Raw genomic sequence first — 10,811 nt, 5'->3', positions numbered from 1 at the left:
AGAAGATAATACAGTTGGTGAAAGGCAGGGCCAACATTCCAACCCAAGACGCCCCCTGCCCCAACCCCACAGTGAAAGAGGCTAAGTATAATTTGAAAACACTACAGTTTGTATTCTAATTCTTTTGGCTTTTTTTTTTCAGTCATCACAATATATTACAAAATTTCAAACAACAAAGGAGGACATGAAATTGTTATAGTTATCGAAAGTGGGTTTGGGTTTTAAAAGTTGTGAAACACTGGTCTATAGTCTTATGGGAATTTATAGATTTTTTTTTTTTCTCGCCACACTCTCTGGATGTTTTCTTCTTATGCTTGTCATACCCTGCTTAACTGGACTGCAAAAGTCTAGGAGGGCGGTGATCGACCGTGAGTTTCTCTCTTTTGTGTTTCTCCCCGTTGTCTTTACCCAGTGGACACCAATAACCAGGTCACCCAATCTATTGTCTAACATGGTTTGTTTTTCATTCCTGAGGGAACTTTTTTGCTGTTCCGTCAAACTTACCCAACCTAAATAAAGGACTGAAGGAAATGGGTTGGTTTTCAAACAAAAATAGGTGACCTAAAGGAGAGAAGATGGATGAAACAGAAAATAGAACAATAAAATGTCACGAAATTGGAGCCTACCATCTCAGGGAGACTGAACCAGAACTTAGCTTTTGAACTCTTCACTGAAAAATTATTTAGCCAGTTAAAAATCATAGCAGTGACAAAATCTGGTGACTGTTTCATTAGGAAATAGGTGACTGTTTCTTGCGAAAACACACCAACGCCAAGCCCCCATATTGCACACTAGAAAGAAAGGGGTACGGTGTAACAGCCTCCTATGTGCTAGCTTCTAGTCGCACCATTTCCCAATCAAATCAATTCAAACCACCAATGAGTTGTTCTTATCTCCAGTTCATGTGTCTCTGTGTGTGTGTGCGCATGTGTGTGTTTGCTGGCTTGGAAGTTTGAGAATGTTTAAGAAAATGTTTTCAGCTGAAACTGGCCATCCCTCCCAACTGCTGAGGTTTTGCAGAAAGACTGTTCTGTGAAAGAAAGTGTGTTTTCTTCCTTAGACAGATGATAAATTCATGGGGGGGTGGTGCTGGGGCGCAGACAACACAGGTTGAAAGGAAAAAATAGATCTTTGGGGAAAGAAAGTAGAGTGATTTAGGCTGTCACAATGAGACCTCCTAACTCCACTCCGTGGAATGCTGGTGAATACTTGAGTCAGCTCCTCCAACGCCTTCTTCAGCTTTTTCCAGACTCCAATCACATCCACCGCAAAGGAAACCAAGTTTGAGTTTTAAAGCTTAGATTCAGTTCTTCATCCAAGAGAAAATTAACAAGAAGTGTCATTTCAACATCCATCTCCCATCGATATGCTTTAGGAAGAGAAAACATCATGCAGCTTGATTTAGAATCACGGAAAGGTAGGGCTGGAAGAGGAATGCAGCTATGTCACAAAGGCAGAAAGTAAGGAATATGGTGCCACAAAAGTGACTTGTCTGGGATCAACATATGAGAGCAGACCCCAGCCAGGACTCGGGGTCCCCTACTGCCAGTTCACCTTTCTTAAGTTTTAGGTCTCCACTCTTGCCCACTGAGGCCGATTTAGCGGAAGCAGAAGGTGCAGTATATTCTTGGGACATTTGGGGGGCGTCCGGAGGAATCTAAGGAAGTTTGTTTACACGGAGGGCCTGGAGAGCTTGGAGAGAACGGACGGAACCAGGACGGGTCCAGCAGCGCGCTCGCGGACGCAAACACACGCACACACGCACGTCCACACAATGACACCGACACAGAAGAAGAAGCTGAGTTGGGCAGGGTGGACAGCGGATGAACCCACCTCACAGGGCCGCCCCCGCCAGCGCCAAGTGCAGGACTTGCTGGGCGCCAGCAGAGGGCGCGCCGCCCCCAGGGAGCCGAGCAGCCGCCGCGCGGAACCCGGCAGGCTAGGGGAGCCGCAGGCGAGCCGGACGCGCCCCTGCAGCTCGGCCACTCAGGGTGCAGGACCCGGCCAAGGAGGAGGAGGAGGGTGCGGAGCGGACCCCCCTCGTGGGCCCGAGTAACAGACGTGCAGGAGTGCTTCCTAGGAATTACATCACGCTGCGGAACGCTGCGGCTCTTGGAGTCCTCCTGCTCCAAGTGTGTCTGTGTGTGTCTAGAGTGTGTGTGTTTAGTGTGTGTGTTGGGTGTGTGTGTGTGTGTGTGTCTGTGTCTGTGTACGCCCTGGGGGGAGGGGACTTAGACCAAGCTTGGGAGAGAGGAAGGCGAGACGCGCCCGGGGGAAAAAGGTCCATGCACATGGAGAAATTCCTTGCGCCGGACTGCGCGAAGAAACGAGCCCCCAGCACCTCCCCGCTGCTCCCCTCCGAGTGCAAAGCACCCAGCTAGTGAGAACCCTCACAGCCCCACCTCGAGCACCCCCCAAAACCGGCCCTGCACCCTCCAGCCCGGCTCCAGCGCCGCCGAGAGCTTTCCCCAGGACTGGCCCTGGCGGGGCGCCTAGAGCCCCAGTTGCATTGCTCCAGGAGAAAGGAGGGGGGCGGTGCATTTTGCAGGAGGAGGAGAAGGGGGGTGGGTGGTGGGGGAGAGAGAAAATTGCGCGGAGACCTGCCAAGCGCCACCGCCGCCGCCACCGCCGCTGCCGCCGCCGCCGCCGCCGCCGCCGCCGCCTGTGAGCTCCGGCGGGCAGCCGGACTGTCGGCTTCCCGGGGCATCTGGGTCCGGCGGGGCACAGCCCTGGGCGCTGCCGAAGCCGCCGCCGCGGCGAGTGCAGGCGGCTTCCCCCAGAGCCTGTACCGCTCCAGCTCCTCGGGGGTGGAGAAGTGGGGGGTGGGGTTGTTGTTTGGGGGGAAGAAGGGGGAGGGGGCAACGCCGAGAGAGTCAGTGGTTTCCATGGTGATGGAGCTGAAAGTGCAGGAAATTTAAAGGCTTGGACCCTGCGAGACAGACAAACCGGTGCCAACGTGCGCGGACGCCGCCGCCGCCGCCGCCGCTGGAGTCCGCCGGGCAGAGCCGGCCGCGGAGCCCCGAGCAGGCGGAGGGAAGTGCCCCTAGGACCCGCTGGGCCAGCGGCGCTGCACAGAGCGGCAGGACGACGAGCAGCAAGAGGAGGAGGAGGGGAGAGCGGCTCGTCCACGCGCCCTGCACCGCCGCCGGCCCGGGAAGGCAGCGAGGAGCCGGCGCCCCCCGCGCCCGCCGTCGCCCTGGAGTAATTTCGGATGCCCCGCCGCGGCCGCCTGCCCGAATAGACCCAGGAGAGGAGTTGCGGCCAACTTGTGTGCCTTCTTTCCGCCCCGGTGGGAGCCGGCGCTGCGCGAAGGGCTCTCCCGGCGACTCATGCTGCCGGCCCTGCGCCTGCCCAGCCTCGGGTGAACCGCCTCCGGAGAGACGGGGGAGCGCGGCGGCGCCGCGGGCTCGGCGTGCTCTCCTCCGGGGACGCGGGACGAAGCAGCAGCCCCGGGCGCGCGCCGGAGGCATGGAGCGCTGCCCCAGCCTGGGGGTCACCCTCTACGCCCTGGTGGTGGTCCTGGGGCTGCGGGCGGCACCGGCCGGCGGCCAGCACTATCTCCACATCCGCCCGGCTCCCAGCGACAACCTGCCCCTGGTGGACCTCATCGAACACCCGGACCCTATCTTTGACCCCAAAGAGAAGGATCTGAACGAGACGCTGTTGCGCTCCCTGCTCGGGGGCCACTACGACCCGGGCTTCATGGCCACCTCGCCCCCCGAGGACCGGCCCGGCGGGGGCGGGGGGACGGCCGCGGGCGCCGAGGACCTGGCCGAGCTGGACCAGCTGCTGCGGCAGCGGCCGTCGGGGGCCATGCCGAGCGAGATCAAAGGGCTGGAGTTCTCCGAGGGCTTGGCCCCGGGCAAGAAGCAGCGCCTGAGTAAGAAGCTGCGGAGGAAGTTACAGATGTGGCTGTGGTCGCAGACCTTCTGCCCGGTGTTGTACGCGTGGAACGACCTGGGCAGCCGCTTTTGGCCGCGCTACGTGAAGGTGGGCAGCTGCTTCAGTAAGCGCTCGTGCTCCGTGCCCGAGGGCATGGTGTGCAAGCCGTCCAAGTCTGTGCACCTCACGGTGCTGCGGTGGCGCTGTCAGCGGCGCGGGGGCCAGCGCTGCGGCTGGATTCCCATCCAGTACCCCATCATTTCCGAGTGCAAGTGCTCATGTTAGAACTCGGGGTTCCCTTCCAGCACCCGGACAATTGATGGAACCCCACTGACGCCCTCCCCCCGCCCCCCGCACCGTCTCCAACCAGTTCCACCACCCTCTAGCGAGGGGATTCAATGAACTTTTTTTCTTTCTGGCTACAGAGACCTAGCTTTCTGGTTCATGTAATGCACTGTTTAACTGTGTAGGAATGTATATGTGTGTGTATATACGGTCCCAGTTTTAATTTACTTATTAAAAGGTCAGTATTATACGTTAAAAGTTACCGGCTTCTACTGTATTTTTAAAAAAAAATAAGCAAACGGAAAAAAAAAGAACAGAGCAAAGAGAGACTTATTCTGGTTGTCGCTAATAATGTTAACCTGCTATTTATATTCCAGTGCCCTTCGCATGGCGAAGCAGGGGGGAAAAGTTATTTTTTCTTAAAGTACAAAGAGAGGGGAGAACTTTTGTAGAAGGACTTTTAAAAAGCTATTTTCCATTCTTCGGAAAGTGTTTTGGTTTTCCTTGGACCTCGAAGAAGCTATAGAGTTCAATGTTATTTTACAGTTATTGTAAATATAGAGAACAAATGGAATGACTAATCATTGTAAATTAAGAGTATCTGCTATTTATTCTTTATAATATCCCGTGTAGTAAATGAGAAAGAAGTGCAGAGCAGGATTAAAGAAAACCACTAAAATCGACTGCGCTCTACACTGCGATTCTCTGTGTTGGTGATTGATGGGGGGTGTGGGGGCTGGAGGGGGCGGGTAGGGGTGCCGCTGTGCTTACGATGCCTGTTGGGAGAAGGGGCTCATCTCCTCTTCTGGTGTGATGGAGATGACCGCTCAGTTTTTCATGGTGCGGGGGGGCGGTTATTCTCAAACCCCTCACTCGAACATCACGTGGCCTTTGCCCAGTCTCCCGGCTTTTTCTCCCTATGTCACCAAAGCTCTGGCCCGTCCTGACCTCGACACCCAGCCGGCCCCCTGGAGCTGACCCCAGGCTGGGCCAAGGGGCGGTGGGGGGGGGGTAGAGGGAGGGTGGGCGGCCGCTTTGTCCTGCCTGACAGGCCCTTCACAATGGGGACACGTGTCTTTCACACCTACCCTGGGGGCGGAGTGCCGCTGAAACTTGACCCCCGAGGAATGGGGGGGGGGGATCAGAGCGCGCCCACCCAGATCCCGCCACCCCTCCCGCCTCGCACCGCCCCCCCCCAATCAATAACCAGCCTGTGTTAACCCTTTGCACGCCCGGAAACTGCAGTGATGCAAGCTAAGGCGATCCAGTCCTTTGGAATCAACACTCAGGCTCCGGGATCCTGCAGGTCTGAGCCCCCCAAACCCTAGGCCCTCAGCTGGAATTGCTGGGGGCAGCTGGGTGACTTGACACTCGCCTCCCCCCCGCCACTGCCCGCGTGCCCCAGGACCTAAGGAGGACTCTGAGGGTCAGAATTTCGGAGGGGTCTGAATTTGGGTGAAAAACGCCACCCCTGGGATCTGCAGTCGCGAACGGGGTGCGCCCTCCACCCCCACTCCGCTTGGGGGTGGGGAGGGAGGAGAACGCAGAATGGGGATCTTTGAGCTTTTGGGTTAGAGAGGGGCAGAAGACGTGTTACCCCTTAAAGGGACATGCAAAATATCACCCTCACCCCACCCCTTAAAAAGCCAACTTCTTGGGGCTGGCGCTCGACTCGCGTGCGTCCCTCCGCCTCAGTCCGCGGTGGCGCCCATCCGCGCAGCTCCACGTGGGCCGGCTTCCTGACACTGCTCAGCGCTCCCTTTATTTATCTTGGACTCCAAAGTCGCTCTCTTTTGCTCCCTCCCCGCCCCCCTGCCACCTCCCCGCGCCTCCCTCCCGGAATCTCTCCACCCCCCACCCCGGGGCCGGAGTCCCAGCGAATCTATGCTAATTATTTCAAACCTGCGCCGGGTCCCCAGCGCAGTCTCAATGCCCCTGGCCCCGCCCGCCCTGTCCCTCCAGCCGGGCGCTTTCTTCCCTCCCGACGCAGCCTCGGTGGCTCCTCATTTCAATAGCCTGGCCCGGGAGCCGGAGCCCCCTCCCCGGCGCTGCCTCCGTCAGCCGTGGGACAGACGTTAGGGTATTCATTAACTGAGAGCCGAGGAATAACGGCATTATTCCCCCCAGAGAGGGCACCCTGCCCCCGCGACTATCTGAGGCTTCATTGTAAAAGGATTAAAAGTTAAAGACCTCCATCTTATGATTCTTTCATTTAATCTTCCTGGCGCCTGGGAGACATGCTCGATGGATGATGGCTTTTAAAATATTCCTAATGTCGGCTACCTTAAGACTCCAAGCCCGGCAAACAAACGTAATTTATTTCCAGAAGAAAGGGGATATTGAGATGTTTAAGTTTATGAACCGCCGTCCCCATGTATATTTGTTAAGTTCTGACAAATACCCAAATAACGTTAAAATCAGCCATTCATCACTTATGAATTTATGCAAAACTTTCTGTGCCCCGGGCCAATATTTTTTTAGACAGAGTTTCACTCGCGAGGGGCGGAGGTGGTGGGGAGGGGGAAGGGGAGGGGGCTTACGGGGCGGTGGGGCGGGGGGAGCCGAAAGCAAGAATTTTCATGCCTGGTAAACACGCGAATTATGCGAAGAGAGTTATTCCCAGCTGGGCGGGCAGCCAAAACTTCGGAGAGCGCGCTGAGGCCAGCGCCCCCACCCCCACGTTGGCAATGTCATTGGATTACAATGCGAGGTCTTCCCCTCCGCGACGCCCCCTCCTCCCTCCACCCGCCCGCCCGCCAGCGCCCCTCCTCCCCACCCCTGCCCACTTGGAAAACCCGCTCGCAGCCGGCGAGCTTCTCGGCTTTCAGAGCCAGAGCCGGTGTGAGCTAGGAGGACCCGGGCTACTGCAGACGTGACGGGCAAGAGACAGACCACCGCAAAGACAGACCAAAGGGCAGGGCCCCAAGCCGCTCCGGACGCGGAGAAGAGGACCCAGCAGGATTCAGGCAGACCCAGAAGAGAAGGAAGGAGGTGCTGGCTCTCCTGGAACATTGTGACTAATGCACAGCCGGTTACGTCTCCATTATTATTAATGTTGATAATACTAATAATAGCATCGACTCGGAAAGGAGTAGAGAGCTCTGGGCAGAGACGCAAGAAAACTGTCCTCTGCGGTCACCTAGTGTCTATCTCCTGTAAGGAGGAAAATTGATCTTGGTGTCTTCTGCGGTTTTGACAGCCTGTGCTTATGAATCTGCAGCCGCTGGGGCACCGTGCCTCCCCAGGATGGAGATTAGAACCATTACAGAAACAGACTCATCCACTTTTTCAAAATCCTGGAAGAGAATGGCAAGGTGTCCGGCAGTCCAGCCCTCCTGCCATGATTACAGGAAATCCATCATCAACCCTCTATTTTCAGCTCTTCCCTTTATTCCTTCCTTCCGCTCTCCCAACACTCCCTACCCTTCATGCACAAGTATACCAAAGCCAAATGTCCACGGAAAGCCAGCACCCTCAGGGGAGGGCCCTCTGGCCCCCAGAATCTGGGAACCGGATCTGGTTCCCTGTTGAGATGGAGAAGGCCAGGGGTCCATTATCAGTCTTGCTTCTGAGACCCCTGGGAAAGGGGGTTGAAGTTTGGTGGCAGCTGCAGGGGGAAGCTGGCTGTGTATTAAGAGCTCTTAGCTGTGCTGGATGGGGACAGCAGGGGGAGGGCCCAGCCCATATTGGTATTTTGAAGGGGTGATTCATCCTTTTTCTTTAATGCTCTTGGAATGTCAGCGCTGGGGGGAGCTTAGATTCCAGTGCCCACCGCTCAATTTACAGATGAGAAGACTGAGACCCTATGGGGCAAACTGATCACATGGATTAATATAGTTGGGCTTGGCCAGCTAGCCTCCGCTGTGCCTTTTCACTCTTCTCTTGTTCTTTGCTCTTTGCTCCTTCTCAATTTTTTTTTAATAAAAATTATTTATTTTCAATGGGGGGAGAGTTCACTCCACAATTGATGTAATAGCAGTTGACCATCAGGAAGTTCCGATCTGCTGTGTCTACTTAGCAAGCAGTCATCATCACAGGCCTGTCATAAATCAAGCACAGGGCTGGACCTTTACACACCTTCAAATCAGGTCTCTAGTATCCAAATAAGGAAACTGAGCTCAGAGAGTTCATGCATCTTGCTGAAAGCCACATAGCAAGTGACACAATTATGATCTAAAATCTGAGCTGACACCAAAGCCTATGCTTCTTCTAAATACCCTTCCTCCTTTCAAGCACTTGAACACCTGGCTTGGGGGACACGATGTGCCAGTTGATGTGTTGGCAAGTCCCAACTCAAGCTCTAGGGGATTCATGCCTGGTAGGCCACATACAACATGTTTGTATGCCTCCTTATGTGCCTGGGCCCCACTCCCTAACCTGCTCCCTACACACACACACACAAACACACACACACACACACACACACACACACGCAGGAGGAAGAGGTAAGAAATGAAGAACAGGATAAATGAAGGAAGAAGAGTTAGAAAAACATCAAAGTAGGGACAGAAAGGCAAGGGCTCACTGCTGGACTGAGCAGCCAGAGAAGACATCTGACAAAGGTCTCAAAGGACAAGTTAGATGTTGACGTCCTGAGGTGGAAATGTGGGTGGAAAGGACATTTAAATGGAGAAAGCTGTACAGATAAGTTAAAAGACATGATGTTGGAAAAGTATCTGGGAAGGTCTGAAAAGCAGGCTGATGCCAAATTATGGAGGACCCTGAATACCAACTAAAGGCACTGAACATTGTTTTTCCAGTATTAGGGAGCCGTTGAGAGTTCTTGAATAAGGCAGTGACATCATCAGTACACTGAATACTTCATTCATTCAATGAACAGTTTTGATCAGGTTTTGGTTATCTATTGGTGCATAACAAGCTGCACCAAAACTAACAATCTTAGAACAATCATTTTATTTTGCTCATGATTCTGTGTGTCAGGAAGTGGGAAAGGGCTCAGCTGGGCAGTTCATCTCTGAGACTCATGGGATCAGCTGAGCCCTGGAAATCCACTTCCCAAATGGCTTCTAGCCATCTGGGGAGCTCAGCTGACCTGTTAACTAGAGCCCCTGCAAGTGGCTCCTCCATGAGGCTTCGGTTTTCCCACAGCCTGGTGGCTTCAGAATAGTCAGACTTCCAACATGGTGGCTCCTGGCTCTGACAGAAAATACCCCAAGAGACCTGGATGGAAGCTGCAAGGCTCCTTATGACATGGTCTCAAAAGCCCTGCAACCTTGTTTCCACATGGTATATTGGTTACCAAGTCCTTAAAACCAGCTCCGATGGAGGAGAAAGGGAATTAGATCTCACGTCTCCATGGGAGCAGAAGCAAAGACACGGGGGACATCTTTAACCTACCACAAGCACTGTCTATAGCCTGGCTCTATATCATATGCTCAGGACACAAAAATGGAAAGGTATAATCATTTTCCATTTAGGCTTGGTGCCGGTGTCTAGGACAGATTAGAAATGGGATAGCGGCCCCTGGGAGGCTAGTTAGGAACCTAGGAACAAGGACCTAGCTAGGAACCAGGAAGAATCAATAAGGGTGATATTCGAGGAGTGTCCAGGCCAATGAACAAAAAATCACTTGCCAAAAGACCAGAGAGGACTTGGGGACTGACTGGATGTGGGGGCTGATTGGAGGAGTCGGAAAGTCACCTGATGTTTCAAGCCTGCAAGGGTCCGTCCACAGAAGAGGTTGCTCAGATGAAAGAATGTCCTTCACTGCCACCTCCAGACAGGTAGAGAGAGGTTCCAGGCTTGTCCAGAAGAGGGAGGAGTCTGAGGTTCCTGGGGAATATTTCAGGTCATAATTGAGTTGACTGGATGAGTACATGGATGGATGGGTGGGTGGTAGGGAGAGAGCCAGACAGGGAGGGAGGGGACAAACAAGCACTCTGAGCTTGGGGAGCAGCGAGTTTCTCCCCAGCAGACCAGAAGGGTACCGATGAACTTGCATTTGGAGACTGTATGAAGAAAGGGAGACAATTCAAGGTGCAAAGGTGCAAAGAAGGCACCAACGCTCCTTGAGGGACACTACCAGCCCGCTGCTTCATAGTTGTCACCTCATTTCACCCTCCCTGAGAAGTGAGCATCATGCTATTACACAGATGAGAAAAATGGAGCTCAGAGAAGTCAAGGGACTGGCTTGAGGACACACAGCTGGTCAACAGAAGCACTTGGATTCAAATGCGGGCCTGTGTGATTTCCAAGTGACATCTGATCTGCTGCAGAAAGACTTCCCCTGGCCAGAAGCGAACCACCCCCTTCTCTGTTCTCCTCATCACACTAAGACCTGAGTGTTGCACCTTCTCGAAGAAGGGGGTGCTTAACTTGCCAGGCTTCACGGAGGCTGGCTCTGCGGAGTGTATGGAAAATGTGTTTGCGCGTGTTTTTTCTGGAAAGAGTCCATCATTCTCATCATATTCTAAAGTCTAAAGTAACACAAAGATTAAACTCTGTCCTAGGCTGTGAGAATTTTTAAGTGACAGAATTTTTTCATCGTTTAACTCATTTTTTTTTTAAGTCTCCACAGGGTATAGTGCAGTGCTTACCCCTAGTAAGTGTGTTCAATAAATACTGGGTAAAGGGAAGTGGATGGGCTTGGGGTTCCCTAAGGAGCACTGTAGGTTCCTGAAGAA

The 10,811-nt window shown here is 53.8% G+C and overlaps 1 protein-coding gene across 2 annotated transcripts; it reads left to right on the top strand.

The window, feature by feature from the left end:
* The first annotated feature begins 2,636 nt into the window (after positions 1 to 2,636).
* Positions 2,637 to 10,548, top strand: NOG (noggin). Of its 2 annotated transcripts, XR_004384313.1 has the most exons (2): positions 2,637 to 4,362; positions 10,537 to 10,548. XR_004384313.1 is itself a non-coding variant. In XM_032872008.1 (1 exon), exon 1 carries the CDS (start codon positions 3,469 to 3,471, stop codon positions 4,165 to 4,167), a length of 699 nt encoding a protein of 232 aa, XP_032727899.1. In that variant the 5' UTR covers positions 2,637 to 3,468; the 3' UTR covers positions 4,168 to 4,850. The 2 variants fall into 2 exon arrangements, 1 of the variants encoding a protein (XP_032727899.1); XM_032872008.1 differs by lacking the exon at positions 10,537 to 10,548 and having other exon boundaries at positions 2,637 to 4,850.
* Positions 10,549 to 10,811: the final 263 nt, after the last annotated feature.

This window comes from Lontra canadensis, unplaced genomic scaffold (genome assembly GCF_010015895.1).
Source record: "Lontra canadensis isolate GAN:19392208 unplaced genomic scaffold, GSC_riverotter_1.0 scaffold43, whole genome shotgun sequence".
NCBI lineage: Eukaryota > Metazoa > Chordata > Mammalia > Carnivora > Mustelidae > Lontra > Lontra canadensis.
The sequence above is the reverse complement of the archived record's forward strand: the minus strand, read 5'-3'. Positions and strand labels throughout refer to the sequence as shown.

Coding starts and splice junctions, on each gene's coding strand:
- NOG (XM_032872008.1), top strand. CDS start 3,469: ATGGAGCGCTGCCCCAGCCTGGGGGTCACCCTCTACGCCCTGGTGGTG.